General features: G+C 39.4%; 2 protein-coding genes across 3 annotated transcripts; both read right to left on the reverse strand.

Moving 5' to 3' along the window:
• Positions 1-438: 438 nt before the first annotated feature.
• mfsd2al2 (major facilitator superfamily domain containing 2a-like 2) lies at positions 439-15,205 on the reverse strand. Its single transcript, XM_085144817.1, has 13 exons — positions 11,626-15,205; positions 11,429-11,553; positions 11,200-11,332; positions 9,866-9,944; positions 9,612-9,775; positions 7,387-7,477; positions 6,802-6,923; positions 6,611-6,694; positions 6,405-6,488; positions 6,222-6,334; positions 5,840-5,983; positions 5,581-5,748; positions 439-2,277 (listed from the first exon to the last, which is right to left on the reverse strand). Exons 2-13 carry the CDS (start codon positions 11,551-11,553, stop codon positions 1,905-1,907), a joined length of 1,680 nt encoding a protein of 559 aa, XP_085000943.1. The 5' UTR covers positions 11,626-15,205; the 3' UTR covers positions 439-1,904.
• A 126-nt stretch (positions 15,206-15,331) lies between these two features.
• Positions 15,332-18,508, reverse strand: LOC146494389 (protein FAM110A-like). 2 transcript variants are annotated; one of them, XM_085144825.1, is made up of 2 exons: positions 18,200-18,508; positions 15,332-17,165 (listed from the first exon to the last, which is right to left on the reverse strand). In XM_085144825.1, exon 2 carries the CDS (start codon positions 16,977-16,979, stop codon positions 15,699-15,701), a length of 1,281 nt encoding a protein of 426 aa, XP_085000951.1. In that variant the 5' UTR covers positions 16,980-17,165; positions 18,200-18,508; the 3' UTR covers positions 15,332-15,698. The 2 variants fall into 2 exon arrangements, with proteins under 2 accessions (XP_085000951.1, XP_085000953.1); XM_085144827.1 differs by lacking the exon at positions 18,200-18,508 and adding an exon at positions 17,239-18,193.
• Positions 18,509-19,246: the final 738 nt, after the last annotated feature.

Genomic DNA, 19,246 nt, shown 5'->3' on the forward strand with positions numbered 1-19,246 from the left:
AGCCAAAAACTTGGCATATCTAGACATCATGTACAGTGTCCTCAAAGTGGAGGATAAATAAAGAAGTGTCAGGTCTAAGAAACTATCCACAACAGATGAACAGTATCTGAAAGTCATGTTTCTAGGGAAAAACCTCCTCGCAACTGTTTTGATCACTAGCAGATTGCTGTGGTCGGCCACAGTTTGCATAGAACACTCTGACTTGACTGCAAACACTCGTCAAATTTAATAAATGATGGCACAAATAAGTGATTATGGACATAATGTATTTATATGAAATTCAGGAACAGGAAATCTGCTGACCTTGGTCCAACTTAAAGAACAGACACTGACAACATTAGTATACTATCACAACTTTACAGATTTATATTATGACCTGTAGAATTTTTTTTATTTAGTTTTAAATTGTGAACTGTTGTCTATTACTGCACTGTTTTGTGTCCTGCAGAATATTTCACATACATTACAGCTTAACACTATATATACTTTGAATTCAATTAACCAAGTGTCATGCTTCTTATATACATCACATCACAGCTTCTGAAAGAACTTCCTCTAAGGTTATACCTGTGCATCCTTGCACGTCTGCTGACCCTTTTCTATTCTCGTACTCTCTACTGAATATTTATTTTTGGAGATGAGAAATCTTTCACAATGCTTCACTGAGAATGACTTTTAGGTCACAGGCAGGAGGACAGAGGGGAGCTGAAATGAGGTGGCACAAAGTAGAAAATTAAAGAAACCTATATATGAACTTTGCCTGTACTTTTCCTTTACGTAAGTTATGTGTAATCATTTTTAGCTCTAATCACACCACTGAGTTAAACCAGCACCCATCTCTAATGCAGTGTTAAATAGATAATTCAAAGGTGGAAGTACTTGGCAGCATTAAAAGAGTGGAGAGGATTACATCATCTGGCGTGTTTGGTTACTTTGTGTGACCTTAGCCTTTGATACAGGCGAAAACCTTCTCATCCCACTGAATCGTATAATGCTGCTCTGTCCTTATTATGCTCAGTTTTGACATTGATGGCTTTATGTCTTGAAGCAGCAGTAGAGTCTACTGAGAAATTTCCCTTGTTTTAAAATCCATCTTTAGAGGCTGAATTGGTGGCAGCTGCATGATTTGCAGGCTTAAATTCCAGGTGACCGTACTTTGCTCTAGAAAGTCTACTTGGTTAGAGCTGGAAGAAAAAAAAAATGTGGTTTAGGTTAAAATAGACCTATACACACCAGCAAATAGTTTAGTTAGGAGTGATGGCACCATAACACTAATGCCATAACCTGATTTGTGTGACACACTGCTGCTAAAGAACATCTGCTGCCTAACTGAGACTAACTATTGTCTCACAATAGTTGAAATGTACAATTCCCTGGTATTCCTATTCCTATTTATCCTATTTATCGCTATTATATACTCTGTATTTATATATGTGTATATGTGTATATATGGTATCTTTCAATTTCTGCTTACATTCTTTTGCAGCTTCTGTCGGTGCTGTGCTACTGGAAACAGAATTTCCAGGAGGAACCGAACCGAGGGATTAATAAAGCTTTATCTAATCTAATCTAACCTAATGTTATTTGTCTATGCTAAATATAATGCTAAAACAGGTCAGATTGATACCCTAACATAAAGACATGACCTGTTAAAACAATTTTTCCACTTAGTCTGTGCAAAGAGTTTGCAGGGACTAAGCTTGTGTTCTGCAAAGATTTCTTGGCTGGGCCTTCTGTAACTCTCTATTAGTTTCTTAGCTATGCATTTTCTAGATTATGCCGATCCAATGATATGGTAAGCTAAATGAACCAACTCCCTGCTGAAGCATCAAATTAAAAAGTACAGACATGAAGGTTGTATCATGTTTAAAACAGGCTAAAACAGTTGCTGTGGAATGTACTCCTCAAACCCATGACACCTTGGCTCTCACATGCAACCTGTTAGACGCAGACTCGCAATGATTCTCAGGAACATTTATGCCCAGTTTGGCCCATCCTGAGCACTGGTGAGGGCTTTGTTCATGACATCGAGGACTTACAATTAACCGATCTGCTTTATGCCTGCTGCCATTTCCAAAAGATCTGTTGGAAACATTTGAACAAACAGACTTGACTGAATTTTTTTTCTCCTGACTGTAACAGTGTGGTAAGTTCTCAAATTTTAATGTGTTTGAGTCATAATGTGATGTTGATGTGACTCCAGCGTGGGCCTGCTGCAGGATTGTTGGCAGCTCTGTGTTTTCTCTTCGCTCTGAAGATGATGATGTAACTTCTGAACTGGATAAAGAATAAAAAATACAAAATAAATAATAAATGTATTATCATGCCTATCCATCTTTCATTTTAAAAGTGGTATGTTTAAGTCCTGTAAGGACTATCGTAAGGCTATCTGTTAAAGCATGTAGCCAATGATTCTATTCTGCTGCAGAGAATGATCTCCTTTGATTTACTTTTGCTCACTATGTTGAAGGTTTATGGAAAACTTTTTTTTTTTTTGCTCTCTTTTGGAACAATGACATCTGGGCATACTCATGGAAAAAGAGCTGGAAGTAAATATGGAATAATGACTCCAGCAAGATGCCCATACACTTTAGAGGTGCTGTTGGGCATGCTTGGGTCAGATTACTTTGTGTTCCGTGGCTACTTTGGAACCAGTTAATGAATACAAGTTGCATGACCTGGCGTTACGAAAAACATTTAAACAAATCTGATAAATAAAGATAATAATAACACACCTTATACTGCAGATGGGTGAACATAATGTGTTCTTACAATGTAATCACATAATCTCCAACAATTTAACTAAAATCTCATTTCACATCTTTCTAAATGTAATCCTATTCCCCAGCCAATCAACTGTTTGTTAACACAACTCAGCTCACATGGCAGATTTCTATTGTTATTCATTTTAGTATGTTGTTGGCCACCTTTTTTTTCACTATTTTGTAGTTCAAGTTTTAAGCTTTAATCCACAAACAAAACCAGACCTCCACTCTTATTCTTTTATGTTCAAAATCCATATTGATCCAAGTCTGTGACAATGCTATTTACACTCAAAGAGTTTATAAATTTGCTTACACATTCTTTGATATTGTAGATGCTGACATATTGAGCTGCTGAAGTGAATAACTGAAATTTTACAATCTGTCTTGATAGTTTACTGAACTCTTCATCCATATAATAATAGCAAGCATGATGACGCTGTTAAAAAGATCATTTGGGGGTCAGTTGTATGTTTATAAATTTTACATTTATTGTGCAAAAATCTTTAGCTTTACTATTACCAAAGACTACTTAAAGAAATAATAAGAAAAGGTTCAGGCCATCTTGACAAAGGTGGTCATACCAAGCATAGTCTTTTGAGCTTCTTAGAGTTGCACAAATACCATATTGTACTTGCACACATTTCAGTAATTCACTCTAGCTATTTCCAGTTCTCTAAGCAACATATAGAGAAATGATGGCTGCCATTAACACTCCAACTCCAGTCCATCATGTTCAACAATCCCTTGAATTAAATGGCCAATCCATATGGGCAGAGTCTCAATGCTTTATATTAAAATGAACTCTCTTTAGTGATTTCACTCAACAAAGTCAGTTTATTGTGTTATACTTTTTAAAATTACAATTATCCTTTGAGATTTGATCTTTTTGTGTTTTTCATAAATCCCAAACTTTTTTTTTTTGCAGCTTAGCATATCAGTTTCCCTGTTTCTGGTCTTTGTGCTATTCTGAGCACAGCGACTCCCTCTGTACCATCTCGTGCTCAGAGAGTAGCCTGTTAAAAATCTTCCTCAAACTCTTGGGAAAATGACTTAACTTATGACTTATTAAAAACAAGACTTGACTTGATCTTAAAGCTGTGAGTGCGAACATGCTATAACAGACAACTATGAACTCAGTATTTAAGGTTTTACCTCAACCTTAATGGCTAAAAGTCTATTTTTCTCTCTTTTCTTTTTGATATCTCTTTTGCAGCTAATTTATTTCACATTTCTAACTTTTTGCTGGGATTTCATTTTTTTACTTTTACTTTTTTTAATGTATTTGTTCATTATATTGTACATGAAGTGGCTGAAAATTATTTACATCTAAATATGTATATATGTAATGAGGGTGATCGTGTGTCTGGCTAAACATTTATGATTTTATCAGCTATGTTGGGTATCTAAGTTGATTGTTCTACTTGTCAAATATATGTCAGAAATAATATTGCCTGATGAAGAAAAAAGGGATCTTTCCAAGTTAAACTGTGTGGGAGTCTGTTTGCAATGCTGGATCTGTTTGTCCTTCTCCTACGCATCTGTCTTACAAAATAGATGTGCGAATTGTCTTTTTTTCCTGAGATTTCTGCCATGAAATCAGTTAAGCTTCAAAGGTTCATCAAAATGAGCAACTGTGAACTGTATATGAAAGCCAATGAAGAAGTGCCTTAAGCATACGCAGTTGTACGGTGTGGTGTTGCTTGTTTCTTAAACAGTCACTCTTCACATCTGGTTTAAAAAACACCAAAAAAACCCTTCACAAACCAGCAGTTGATATCTTAGTAGTTTGGTCCATCTTGTATAACAAATTCCAGTATTGCAAACAATTTGAAACACCTCCAGTCATTTACTTGGGATGTTATTTAGAAGCATTAAAATTAATTGAATTAAATAAACTTTAATTTTAATGGTCATCACGACATGAACAATGTCATGGTCTTGGGTTTTGAACCCAGAGGTTTCAGTTTGTGAACTTTGAATATTTGCGTATTATTTTATTTCTATTTGGTTCTTAGTTTGTTATTGTCCAAATTCTTGAGCCTTAGTTCCTTGTTTCAGCCAAGTTTTGCTATCAATATCCCTTTTACGGTTTATTCTGTTTAGTCTTCGGTTATTTGTGTAGTTGCCCATTTGTGTCTCATTGTGTCAAGTTTGTCTCTGTTTAGTTACTCTGTGCTATGATTTCATAGTCATTTGACTTCGGTGTCGTGTTTTCGTTTAATTCTCTCATGTCTTGTTATTTTGATTTAGTTCAGCTGTGTCTTCCAGCTGTTTCCTCTCCTCCTCACCCCCTGTCTGTCTTCTTTGTCCCTCGTTACATTGACCTTCAGTGCTGTGTGTTATCCTGCTCTGTGTTCCTCGTGGTGTCTGTATATCTTGATCGTATTCCCTGGCTGGTGCTTTGTTATTTAGAATAGCCGACATTAAAGGCTCACTTTAGGATCGACCCCTGTGTACCCCGTGCATCTGGGTCTGCAATCTGCCTACTACACAGCTAATCCTGACAAATGTATCATATGACATATCAAATGTCAAATCACTAGTCAAACGTGATTTTTCCCAACAATTACATTTTAGAAAGGTTTTTGTCCTCTGAAAGTTATATTTCTACCGCCATCTTTGCTGTTGTAGGGTTCTCCCATGATTTCAGTTTTACTCCTCTCTGTGTGTCTTGTGCATAGTGCTTCTGTTTATAGGCAATCTATGTGAGCAACTCTTTTAATGCTGTTGTTTTCACTTCTTAATTTGATGCTTTTTCTAATGATAAAAATCTCCATTGTAGCTGTTTCAAAGATGACATGTCTGAGCCTCTTACTGGATTTGTTCCCGGAGCTGCAAGCTTTGCCTCTCGTTAATTGGGTAGAAGTGAAAAAACACCATCCCTATCAGCAAAAGTGTGATGGGAACTGGCGAGAACAGTACGATCAGAGCAGTCGCCACTCTGTCACCATGGTTACAAGCACCTGCTTCATAGCCCACAAACCTGCAGACGAGGAGAGCACATAATGTGACAGACCAAGTGATGTACCCACGTAACAAAACACAAGAAGTGAGTGGACTGGAGTCTGACTCACTGTAATGTCATGGTTGAGAGTCCAGCAGACAGCCCTCCCGTCAGTTTACTGCAGAAGGCATAGCAGGAAAAAAACAGAGGCTCTAGGTCCTTACAGGACGGGTGTCTCACAGCAAAGTCATCCACCACGTCTGGGAGCATTGACCTGCAGCACACACACAACAAGTTGACATATCACATGTCAAACCCACATGTCAGTTTTAATGGAGAGTTCTGGCTGGTCAGCAAAGCACATCGTTTCTGGAATAGTCATCACTGGCCAGGGTTGAGTACAGACTATGAATGATTCATGTGCACCGCATTCATCTCTGACTCTGATTAGATCTGACAGGGGGCCTTGGAAAGGACCTCAAACTTTGTGTTCAGGCTGGGAGCTGACTCACCAGGGTAGCAGGAATACGGTTGCCACACTGAATCCCATCAGAACGCACATACTCATGAAGACCAGCAGGTTACTGGGAACACAGGCAACTATAATCACTGCTGGGATGAAGAGCTGGGAGAGACAAAAACGAGGATTCAAGGTGTGGAACATTTCTCTTATCATCAAGTTTCAGAGGTCTTACCGACAATCCGATGAAAACAGTGGACTTTTTCCCAATTCTCAGAAGAATTATTTGCCACACAGGAACTGCTACAGAGGCAGAAACCTGTGGAAATGTTGACTGAATTTCTATTTTGAACTCAAACCATATCTAAACTGGCCAGAAAGCTACTGAACCATGCAGCAGAGCAGGGTGTGAAATAGTCTGTTAAGCTAGCTGCACCTTACCAGTAAAACCAGCAGGAGGTGCTGGAACTGGGCTCCCAGCCCAGCAGCATGACTGCAAAACAGTGCAAAGTTACCCAAGGACATCTGAGATCAAAACAGATGGTAAGAAAAAAAAAGGACAAATTGTTTCACATGTGACTTTGAAGTGAATAAAAACAGAATTAAGAAGGAGAAACCATATGCAGTTGTACCTGAAAGGCAAATGCACTAAACACAAAGCCCAGCACCAGCCTTTGGTAAGGAACGTGGCACGTGAGCATCTTCAGCGAGCTCAAATAGGAAGGTCGTACTTTATCTTCAGAGCAGCGAGAGGCTGGGAATATAACATATGAGAGAAAAGAGTGAAATATCAGACTCATGATTTTACTCTTTTTGTGGAGTAAAATCACGAGTTCTTTGGCTAATTTTGCATTTTTGATTAAGTCCTCAGCTACACCTGTCCATGCCATGCATATATCAAACGAAATTACTTTGTGGTTCAAGAGTGACTCAGCATAATTATGTTTTCATTTAACAAAAAAATGTTCACTTCAGAGGTTCAAAGGTTTGTCTATACGTATAGTTTAAGCTTTGACAAGTTTATTATTCTGTTCACAAACGGTGCTAAAGCAAAAGAAAATGAAAACATTTTTTTTGTCCTACTCGACAAATAAAGGTTTGAAATATTTGTTACCAGATCCTCATGATAACATGATCGCCTCTGCAAAGCTGTTCAACAAGAACAAAAAAAGTTTTATTTACTGTGTTTGAACGCTGACTGTCTCTGAATGACTCACCCTGCTTCTCCTTCACCCCGAGGAACAAAATCAGGCTGCAGAGGAAAAACAAGGCACCCATGATCATAGCTGAGGTCAGGAAAGCCTTTTGCTGGGGGCAAAATGCACACGTGAAATCATAACTTTTAAACAAAGCATGTTATTCTGTCTACAAAGTCTAGAGGCTTAAAAACAGAAGTTTTTCCACTGTAAATAATTGTTTTATAGCATTATAAATAAACACAAAAAGCTCAATGGTGTTTCTACAGGGAGCACATGAAATACACAAATCAGCTTGCGGCTGAAGATGTCGATCTCATTCGCATAAAATCCAAAAGAAAATGCAAAGTACGTAAAGACATAGAAAAACTGGCTTTTGTTAGGGACACCTGCTCAACGGCTTATTAATGCAAATAATCAGCTGGCATTTACATGGCAGAAACTCGGTATATTAAGGAATGTAGACACGATCAAGACGCCCTGCTGAAGTTAAAACTGAGCATCAGAATGGAGAAGAACAATGGATTTAAGTGACTCAAATATGTTATGGTTATTAGTGCCAGACAGGCTTGTCTGAGTATTTCAGAAACTGATTTGGATTTTTCCACACAATCATCAATAGGGTTTATGGAAAATTATCCAAAAAGAGAAAATATTCAGCTAACAGCAGTTCTCCAGGTGAAATGACCTTGTTGATGTCAGAGGACAGGGAAAATGGCCAGACTGCTTTCACCCAACAGGAAGGCAACGGTAATTTAAGAAACCACTTGTTTCAACCAATGCGTAATAGCATCTCTGAACACACAGCATGTCGAATCATGAAACAGAAGACTTACATTTAAATTTAATTTAATTAATTTTCCAAAACTTACTCTAACTATTAATCAAGATGTCACTCTACATGTAATGGATTCAGTTATGAGGATTTGCAATGAAAGTGAGCACCCACAATGTGCCCATATATCTCCATAATATGAGTAATGTGAGTTCACCTCAGACACACAGAAACCCCACAACAATGGTGTATACATCAAGCAAAGAGCAGTAAATTACAGGGTAACAAGATATCCCTGAAACTATGTGAGCACAAAAAGAAAAAAAAGCTTCTGTTCTACTAATGAAATGCGAGTCCCATGAAAGGGTGAACAATTTTTATTTTACATTAAAGGGGACCTAATATGCTCATTTACAGCTATATATTTTATTCATGTCACAGAAAATATATTCAGAGCTCAAACATAATTCACTTACGGAGCTAGACTGTAAATACTGGATGGGCGTGGCCACCATGACATCATCAGTTGTTTTGCTAAGTCTCATTTTTGAAGCCTCAAGCTGGGAGTTTCTTCTGTTGCTGATGCACATCTTACTGACACTGCGGGGGTTTTAGGTTAACGACTTATCAATCAAAAGTTCTGACATCCACACTGCTTCACTGCATGACTCTTTGGGACACTACCAAAAGCAAACACTTACAAAATTAGCATCACATTGTATTCGCTAAGCCTTAAAACTAGCAACTGAGATTAAGGCTTTCCTAAGTAAATTCACCAGGAAAGAGTTTACTGATGTCACAGTTAAAGAATCCTTTGCCTTTTTTTTTTTACATAGTTTTATAAAATCAAACTTTTTATATCTGGCAAGCGGCACCTTATGACAGAGTTGACATCAAATGGATGACACATCTGCTGTCACAAGCTGACAGTTGTCCACCTTTTTTTTGTAACCTGGTACGTTGTGCTGCTGCTGGATCGGAGACACGAGTGTACGATTATTTCGGTTTTTACTGGTGTTTCAGTGATAATCAGTACAGAAGCTCAGAGAGTTGCAGATAATAAAGGGGACATGCAACAGTTTGGAAAGATGAGACTTTGTGAAAAAAGACTTTCTTTGCTTCGAGGTTAGCTTCTTCTCCTCCTATGCCAACACCTATTGTTCAGGAAAACTGTAGCACCGAGAATGCTACCTGCGCCATAACGGCAATCGTGAAAGGATGTGGCTGTGTGATGATGACATAACCAGATTGGCTAGTTTGTAAAGATCGGTCAGCAAATGGGTGGGGCTTCCTCAGTGACATCATACAGAGCTAAAAGTAGAAAAAACTGGTGTAGATAAAACATTTGGTGTCTAGATCAATCTGAAGCCTGAACGTGCTTTTATATATGCTTGGACATGTTTAATATGAAAATCCAAATATAACAGGAAATAAAGAAGAGTGTATTTGCCCCCCTTTGAGAGTAGCATACCGTCTGTTGAAAGGAAGCAGTCTGTGGTGAAGACGTGCTTTGAGGTGTTTCATGGTCCTGGTCCCAGTCCCGGCAGGCCTCCTGCTTCTCTGTATTGTACACAGCCACAACTTGTCCCTGAATTACTGATGCCAGCAGCATTGCCACCATCTCCACACTCATTCCTGGCCAAATAAGTAAAGAAACTCAAAACACTTTGCATTTAGTTTGGCGTCTGATGAAGTTTCTGAATGTAAATGAGTCAATATTCTTACTGTAGGCTGTGGCAGAGTCCCTGTCTCTCTGATTTCCTCCCAGAAACATATTCAGTGATAGGTAGGGGACGTTGTAGCACTGTTGACAGGAAGAAAAACGTGATGCCAAATGACACTTCACCATTGGTGTGAAACTCAGTAGCCATGGTGACATGGCTTGGAGCAAAAATAACAGTAGGATCAGAGTACTATGAATTTCAGTCACCAGAAAGATGACCAAAGAGCTAACAAGGGTTCTGAGCTAATATTCAGAATTCTCTTTTATTTTTTTGGCCCTCTGGTTTCTGATTCCTTGTTCTTAAGTTCTCTTTATTTCTCAGGGTGTGATTTCTGTTTATTCATTAATTCCTATCATTCCTTGGTTTAGGTTTTATTGTCACGCATTCAGTAGTATTCTTTTCTCTCAGTTCCTGTCTGATGTTCGTGTTAGCTGCATTTTGTTTCTGTTGAATTGTTTCTCCATTTTTTATTTTTTATTTTTTGCTGTTAAATTCACCAGTGTGCAATGTTTCACATTTGACTGACAGTCACTTCCTCTTTTGCTTTTTAGTCATTGTCTCCTGGTGTCTAGTTTTGCTTCCTCTTGGTCACTGTCCTCGAGTAAGTTCAGCTGTCTCTAGTTCCCCCAGGGGTCTCCACTTTCCTCTGTGTATTCAAAGCCTCTGTTAGCTGGTGTTCGTTATCAGAGCATCTGTGTTGCCTGCCTGTTATCCCACCTAATGTTTATCTTGCTTGAGCTGCTAAGTGCTAACAAGATGACTCTTTAATTAGCTAGTCCAAATGTCTTTTCAAACTTTATGCCGTCCAACGTATCTGTGTGCGATTTAAAAAAGGGTATTGTATCTTGTCAGACTGTGCCATGTTGTCTGAGTCGGCCTAAATAAAAAAACAAAACAAAAAACAAAACATGAATGCTGTTACACCTATCATCATAAAATAGAACAATACCTGAGCTATAACCAAACTATTTATGTTGAGGTAGTGACAAACATCATTCAAAAGACAATTCTGAGGTGAGGGTGTCTCATTTGACTAAATTCCTGTTACCCTGACACCTTCCTCCTCATCTTTCTTGCCTCTTTTGCCTGCATATCTGGTGGGAGGGACTAAGATGTGAGAAGAGGAATCCAGGATGTGCAATATCAAAAATGAGAGGGGGGGGAAAGGCGTGGTATCATGACCTGACTAACCATACAGTCTATGCTATAGGTGTTGTTTGGTAACGAGTATATCATGTTCTTTTTATGTAGCATCTTGATTTTCAAACAACAAGCTGAACTTTTACCTATGAAATGTACTGGAAATGGAAGTGATTTTGCCTCCGAACAACTTACAGTCATGAGGGACTCGAATAGGCAAGCCGCTGTGAGGAACCACAACACGCTGACAGTCTCAGACATCCAGCCTCGTGGCACAAACCACAGAAGCAGATAGGACAAGATGCCAAATGGAGTAGAAATAACCATCCTGTGAGATAAAGATTGATGGCTCTGCTGAGCACAGTGCTGCACCAGGAATCTAAATTCAAAGTGAAATGCGTATTAAATGTGTGGCTCAACCAACCATGGAGTGAGTTTGCCAATGGGTGTCCAGTTACTGCGGCTCACAAGATATCCAACCAGAGGGTCAGTCACAGCATCCCAGGCCCGACTCACAAACAAAATTATGGAAACATAGAAGGCCTCCATCTGTGATATTTTACCCACTTAAAATTAGAAGCAGTACAGAACATTATATTGTGGGAAGTACTGAACTTTTACCTTTACAATATCCAGAAGGAAAATTTGCAAGGAAATACCAATAGCTACTGAGGTAATCAGATGTGGGACCCCACCCACAGCATAACACAGCTTGCAGGTCAGAGGAATACCACCTGAGTCCTGTGAAAACCAGAGAGAGGATGGAGGAAAATCCTGAATGTGGTTAGTTCAAATAGTTCATTTGGCTCATGTACAGTCTGTCCTCCACGGAGGGAGTGTCAAACAAAACTAAAGTAATTCAGAAATATCAGTTGTCTTATTTTCAGTTATTAGATTATAATCCATGTAACGTAACAAAAGCACTATTTAACAAGGGTGCTAGTTTGTTACATTTTTGACTCATGCAAGGGTTAATTGTTTTTTATGAAAACAAGAATATTTTGAAGCACCTTGTGTAATTCTTTTGTGTTTTCTTGTATCTGTGTTTGTTTTATTTTTCTTCAATTTCTTAAAAATGTTGTTGAAAAAAATAAAAATAGAGTAGGAAACACAAAGTTTACTTTGACACCGGTGTTGAACGTAATACAGTAGCTAGCTGCCACTGATTTCAAGTGAAAGCTTGTTTGAGAGGACAAAACTAACATATTTAGTTGAGAACAAGCTTCTGCAGCAAACATTAAATCATAATAGTCAAGGGGAAATTGCAATGCTATTACTATTATAGACAAATTTAAAAAAAAAAAAACAGAGCATTTTTAACCAACTTAAAAATGAAGGGTTTGAATGTGAATGTAAACGAATAAAGAGAAATGGTCCTTACCCCCTGCTGATCTTTGCTGCACGAGTTCCTGTTTGTGTTTTGCTTGAATAAAATCCTTTTAAATGTCTGGAAGTGCTCTGAAAAACTCTTAAGGCAATTCATTGTTAACACTTGAGTATCACTGGACATGTAACGCTGTCCCTGCACACACAGGTGAATGCCACCCGTTTGAAACCAGATTCTGGTTCAACAACTCTTTTGTTTTGAAGAGGGGTATTCTTATTCAGTACAGCTGCTCAGACTTAACAAGAAATGAGGTGGCTCAACAGCAAAGCATAAGAACTACCAATGCTGCAGATCTGTTTGAAACAACGAAGTTGTGGAACATGTTTTAAAAAATATTAAAATTAAAATAACAGAACTGTATTTCCACAGCTGCAGTGAGAGTTTCTCTGACTCTGGAAAAAGGCCACCGCTTTCACCACATTGTCAGTAACTGCAGAATACTTCTGTACTGATGTGCTGTATTGGAGTGAGGTAGTATGGGTGGCTGTGACCTCTTGTGGAGCTTCAGTGAAATGCAGGTAAGATTGTAAATATGGGTATCAACGTAAAACCCATATTTACAATCTTAGTCAGGTCAGGTGGTTTATATCACTGGAAAAGAAATTTACCACAATAAGGCAAAATTTCAAACTAATTCTCATCATTTTTTATTTATTTTTTCATTAGTTTGAGTTAGTAAGCCAACATTTTGAGATAATAATCAGAAATGTTGAGATTACAACCCCCAAATTTGACTTTTACAATAGTGGAAACAAATGTCTATATTGGTCTGCACCAAATGTGGTTATTGTTATTGATTTCTCCACAGAGATGAGTCCTAACATTTGTCTCGGTTCAGTGGAAAATCAGCAAATATAATTTTTTCCTTCCCTACTTCCAGTACTAGTCAGAGTTCTTCAGATCTTTCTTGTGAAAATTTGTTTTGGCAACTGAAAGAAACGGGTTTTTTTTACCATCCATAAGTCAAAGTTTGGGGTTTTGATGTCACAATTTTGATTCACTAAACTTGGGAGAAAATAAGTAGAAATTGAGAAAACACCCTTAAATTATGAATTATGATGTCAAAATTTTAAATAACCTGAATTTTTTTGATTTATTCATGGCAGAAAAAAGAGGTTTCAGTGGTGGAAACAAGCTTCAAGCCAAAACCAAAGCTTGCCGCAGAACAGACACAAATGTGAAATAATCTCAGGACAGATATTCAATACCACTCATGTATTGGTGCAGAGTAATGACATATTTTTGTAGAAGATAGAGATGGCACGATACCACTTTTTTATGTCCGATACCGATACCGATATCATAAATTTGGATATCTGCCGATACCGATATGAATCCGATATAGTGTGTTTTTTAATCAGTAAAACTGTTTTTTTAATATCTTGCTGCTTTTTGTATAAGTTCATACTCAAGTTAAAAAACAACAACAACACTAAAGCTATTCTGTTATACCTGTATGTAAAACACACTGCACCCAAAATATTTCATAGATCAGCAACACTGATCAATCTAATAAAGTTAAACCTACCCCATCCTCCCTATTCTGGTATTTTAAAGAGTACTTAGCAGAAATATTAAGCAACCTAACTAATAGGGTTGCAAACTCCCAGCAAAAGAAAATAGGGAACCACCCTCTTCCTCATGATGCTTAATCAATGTAATCAACTTTAATTTGATGCAGGGTGAAAAAAATTCACAGAAATAAATTATTTTTCAAGAATAATTAAATAGATTCAACATCTTTCTTCAACAGAATTGCAGACTGCACAGATGGTACCTTCCCAAAGGAAAAAGTACTACTACTAAAAAGTACTAGGGTATATTAGACTTAACAGTTACTATATACAGTAATGGACTTCTATACATTTTACATCAGATTAAAACTTTGGGTGTAAGATTCAGATAATTATTAAATAATTAAAAGCTAGATATTTTAAATGAGAATAAGAAAGAAAAGTATGTCTTTGTGCCCCCTTTTGCCTGTTCATTCCCTATCGGCCCCCCTGGCTAAACTTTGCTAGATCCGCCCCTGCACAGTTACCAGCCGTCAGCTACGTAGAAAATGATCCTGGTCTAGAAAGTAATATTAAATTCTAACAACAGCTTATCAAGCTTAATAGTGCTGCTGTTGTTCAGCCGCTGGTTTCCTCTTTCTGGTGAGAAATGGGCCAAAAACAAAGAAGAGAGACGGACTCGCGACAGAAAAGCCGATCAGCTGATCATTAAGCAGTTTCACGATTGAAGTAGCAGCAGGAGAGGGAGAGAAGAAGCAGTTGCTCTATATATCGGTTGTTAAGCTTAACGCGGGAATGCTTTACAAACATTCAGAGATGAACTTACACACTTGCTTTACTTCTCTCTGAGATAACTTCCTCGGAGATGAAATGTTTGCTAGCAGGCTACAAATACACACAGCCGCTCTATCACGTGACCACACTGCTCCGGCTCGCCATGTCGCCAAGTTTTGTGAGGTGCTTTTTTGATATTTAATGGATCGATTATATTTTTTATTTCTCTCCGATATCCGATCCAGTAATTTAGGTCAGTATCGGACCGATACCGATACGTAATATCGGATCGGTCCATCTCTAGTAGAAGATAGTTTTTAATGCCTTTTGTTTATTCACACAACTGTGAATTCTACATATCAAAATACCTTTGGGTAGGAATTGCTTTGAAATCAGAGATGGAAGATTCAAACCTTTTAAACTGAAGACTGAAGGGCTTTTGCATCAGAGGGGTTTTCAGAGGTGGTGGACAACCATGCCAAAGGTCTGCTAAATGGTTATGTCTGCCAAGGGAGGTCAATACTAGTGTTAGAAGCCAACTGTTTACCAATTGTGTGAAATCTCACTTTTTTCCATGAAATTATTGTTCATACATCACCTGCAGATGTGCATCTGCATTGTATTCTTTGCATAACAGGGAGAACCAAACAACTTTCTTGCAGCATTTTCTCTTTAATGGCAGCCATTTACAGCACAAAGTGATTTTTTTGATAAAGATGTCACATCTTTGCCAGCCAGCCTGGCTGTGACACACAAAAGTAATACAGCATTGAAAAGTCAAAATAGCACGAGAAAAACCTTCAGAACAAAGATTGTGGCTCATATTTTCTAAGTATGGGGGAAAAGAAGAGATATAACAAACTCACAATACTTTCCCATTAATAAACACTCTTCAGTGTAATAACAGGTTAGTAATGGAGCTCCATCAGTCAATGTCTTATCCAAGTTTGATCTTAAAAAAATATTAAAGTTGGCATTTTTATTTTTAATACAAAGCTTATAAATGACTTGAGACCAGCCTATAAATTGGTGCTCTTTGTCGAGTTGTCCTTTGCCTCCTTGATTCCATAGAGCCACTTGATCACTCGTGCATTTCTCTCAATGACAGAAACACCGTAGGGAACACGATTTGCAGCTTTGCCAGCCTCCTCCTCATCCTCTTCATCCTCGTCTTCTCTGCCGGAGGCTGCACACTCGGACCCTGGAGCGCTCGCGCTGCGAAAACGAGCCATGGAAACAATGTCAGAGCTAGAACCAGTCAGCTCCTGCACATCTGCGGAGTCCAAGCCGCACAGGTTGAAGAAGCGCTCCAGCTCTGTCCCAGCTCGGGAGTACCTGTCGCTCATGTCCGACTTAGACCGGGTTAGAGAAGGGCGTTTCCTGGAGCTCGTGGAAGACAAACGGGTAATTGCTGGGGAAGGAGGAGGTATAACAGGGTAGCTTAGTGTGGGCATGGCAGGAACTGGGGTCTCGGCTGGAGAAGTGGAAGAGGTATCAGGTTTTGACTGAGCAATAACAGGTTTCAGAGGAGAAGGACCTGGTGTTGTTCTGGGGAGAAAGAGATGCAGGTTTGAAGCAGTTGGGCCGGGTCGAAACTGAGACTGTAGAGATATTGGCTGAAGGGGCTGTCGAATTAACAGAGGTCGTCTGCCTGCTGTCCTCACAGGGCTGGCCTGAGGCATGACATCCACTCTCCGTACCGTCGCTGCAGCTGGAGGCCCAGGAGAGCTCGTGCTCTCTACGTTGGCAGGGTCAGATGCTTTTAATCTCACTTTAGCTGCAACTAACCTATCAGGACGTGGAGGTGGACACAGCTTCTCCTTATTCTGCTGTGCCCCTGCAGGAGTGGGACGGGGAAAATTGTGTACAGCTGCACCACAGTAAGGAGGTTTACTGTCGTTTGGCTTTGCAGTTGCACCGGACCGTGGCGCTTCATTCACTCCACTGATGAGGTTACTCAGGTGCTCCATGTCCAGCTGTAATCCTTCCTGCTTTGTCTTTGCTGGGTCTGCGGTCTTTCTGGTGGGCGACAGGGCAGAGCTGGGGCTGAGTAGAGGCTTACGCACTTCAGGAGGCCTGACTGGCTGCTGCTTGGTAAGAGCTACCTGACTCTTGACATATTTAGCCTTGTCTGCCTCCAGCCTTTCCACAGCACTCTGCTTTGGTCTGCTCGCAGCTTTTTGGTACTTCTGGTAGAAATCTAGCCCCACTGGCCCCTTGGGTCGCAAGCGTAGGGGTGTAGGAGCGACAGCAGTCTTTGTTGGTTGCCTCACGGAGTGTTGAAGCGTTTCCACAGGCATTTTGTGGCCAGGCAGTCGTACCTTTTCCACTTCCCGAGCCACCTTGGAATTCAATCTGTTTAGTCCTCACTGTTAACCTCTGTTTATGTGGCTATATGGTTCTCTCATGATCACCTTAATGGCATATTTGAAGTGACTCAACCTCGGCAAGTCAGCTGAACTCTAGCGCCTTGACATTTGGACTTCCTGTGAAAAAAACAGTGTCAGTCAAATGAGAAGAAAAGCAGCTTAACAAAATAAAAGAATAGAAAACATTTACCTTCAAACACAAGCAGAAACTTGTGTGGAGCTACAAAACTTCCCAAAGACTCTACAACCACAAACCCTCCCACTTATTTAAGACTGCAGCCAATCGCTCTCCTGAAGCCCCATGCGTCTAACAAGTTCATTGGCTGCCATCTCAGACAGATCCGAACAATTACTCGCAGTCATCCATCTCTCCGCAGACAAACACACAATAAAACCTCATTTTCAGTCAGTAGCAAGGCTGTGAAAAGAGTGATACAAGTGTGTGTGTGTGTGAGGGGTGATGGGGAGGTGGATCAGGACAGCTGTCAACAAGCTATTGTCTGGAGGGAATACAGAGCAGATCACACACACCAACAGCTGCTAGGGAACAATGACTCTTCATCTTTAAATATAGCAGCCTGTTGCCAACTACAAGCTTCTGTGGAGTAATTAATGTTGGAAAAAAAAAGAAGGAGCCTACTATTTTAAGTCCATAAATAGTGAAGGTCAGACTTCTTCTGTGCATACTTAAGATCCTGTAGGTGCATATGGACTATGCTGCTTGAACAGTCTGCATCCAACAGTCAAATTCTCAACATATTTGCCATTCCAGCCTAAGCCGGGCTAAACTCCTGCTGACATAGTTAAGAAAGTTTTAGTAGAGCTCCAGGCTTAACTGTTTTTACGTCTCCAGTTCCCCCCAAAATGATCCTCAAATTATCTACAGTATCTCATTGAAACAACCGGCTGGTAGCTTACAAACACAATGGGAATTTCAGGAGTTTAGTCAGACGATTTGATGTTTCCGAGTCAAGTGCTGGCACGTTCCTCTGACAAAGGGAGTGAAGCAGGAAGCCAAACACAGACACCCGGGAAGGGCAGGTAAACAAAATGGCCTACACACTAGTCTTGCCCTGCCAAGCTCACACTCAGCCTTTCTGAAGGTACAAGTTAGTAAAGAAAGCTTTTCTTTCTATCAAGAGGAAACTCACCTTCACAGGTTGCCTTGAGTTCCTAAGTCTCACCTGGGTTTCTCCTTCGTGTGTTCGTGTATTTCAAACCACACAGGACAAACCTGTTTGACAACTCATGTGTGCTGCTCCTGAGCCCACCCCCTTCTTTTGATTTGGCCAATCAGTCTCTTACAAGGAAAAACACAGGATTGCTTTTTTTGGTCATGTGACCCTATCATTGTCATCTGCTCTCAACAAAGTGATAAGCACCGTTTCCCAGAATCCAAGAGTGGAGCAAGGAAACTGCAAGCAAAGCACCAATAAGTACTGAAACTGTTACAAAGGTTAAGTCGAAAGTTGCTTAAAAAAATAAATAAAAAAATCGAAGTATTTCTCACTAGTAGTTGAAAAACACAAAACATGTACTGTTCAAAGGTCGGTGCTGAGACTGTACACACATTTAGGCAAACAAGTTAAACAAATTTACTCATATATGCAGCATACAGTCAGAGAAACACAAGGGTGTTACAGACTCTTGCTTTTGCCCCAAATAAAACCAGCAACAACAACAGTGACCTACACCAAGCATAGAAAAATAAATGACACTCCAGTGACGAGTGAGTACAGACTTTAAGAACGTTTACAGATTTTGCAGCGTTTCATTTGAACTATACAAAAAAAAGATAAGTGACCTCCAAAAATTCACACAAATTACACTTTTGATTTTCAAAGTCTGAAACAACCACAGTTTGCCGAAGTTATTAAACTTCACCTCCAAACTACTCGGCCATTCAGTGTAAGTATAACTGTAGTATTTTACAGCCACATACAGATTGCACATAAGAGCACAGGAAAGTGGTTACAGTAAGTCAGACATAAAAATATATTCTTTTTACAAAATGTGCTGGAGCCAGTTTAACAGAGATATTTTTGCCTGGTCTGCAGTCTTTGTCCCATCTTAACTTTGCTCTTAAGTCAGTTGGATATAACTTAGATGCAGCCTCCAGGAGTGAGAGGGTTCAGGACACAGACACCCTCTCTACATTTGTAATTAAGGCTGAACTGGTTAATCCAGAACCATACATC

This window comes from Neolamprologus multifasciatus, chromosome 20, assembly GCF_963576455.1.
Source record: "Neolamprologus multifasciatus chromosome 20, fNeoMul1.2, whole genome shotgun sequence".
NCBI classification, from domain to species: Eukaryota; Metazoa; Chordata; class Actinopteri; order Cichliformes; family Cichlidae; genus Neolamprologus; species Neolamprologus multifasciatus.

Coding starts and splice junctions, on each gene's coding strand:
- LOC146494389 (XM_085144825.1), bottom strand. CDS start 16,979: ATGCCTGTGGAAACGCTTCAACACTCCGTGAGGCAACCAACAAAGACT.
- mfsd2al2 (XM_085144817.1), bottom strand. CDS start 11,553: ATGGAGGCCTTCTATGTTTCCATAATTTTGTTTGTGAGTCGGGCCTGG. Junction 11,333..11,428: donor ATTGGCAAACTCACTCCATG/GTTGGTTGAGCC, acceptor TTTATCTCACAG/GATGGTTATTTCTACTCCAT. Junction 2,278..5,580: donor CAGCTCCGGGAACAAATCCA/GTAAGAGGCTCA, acceptor TTCTTTATCCAG/TTCAGAAGTTACATCATCAT.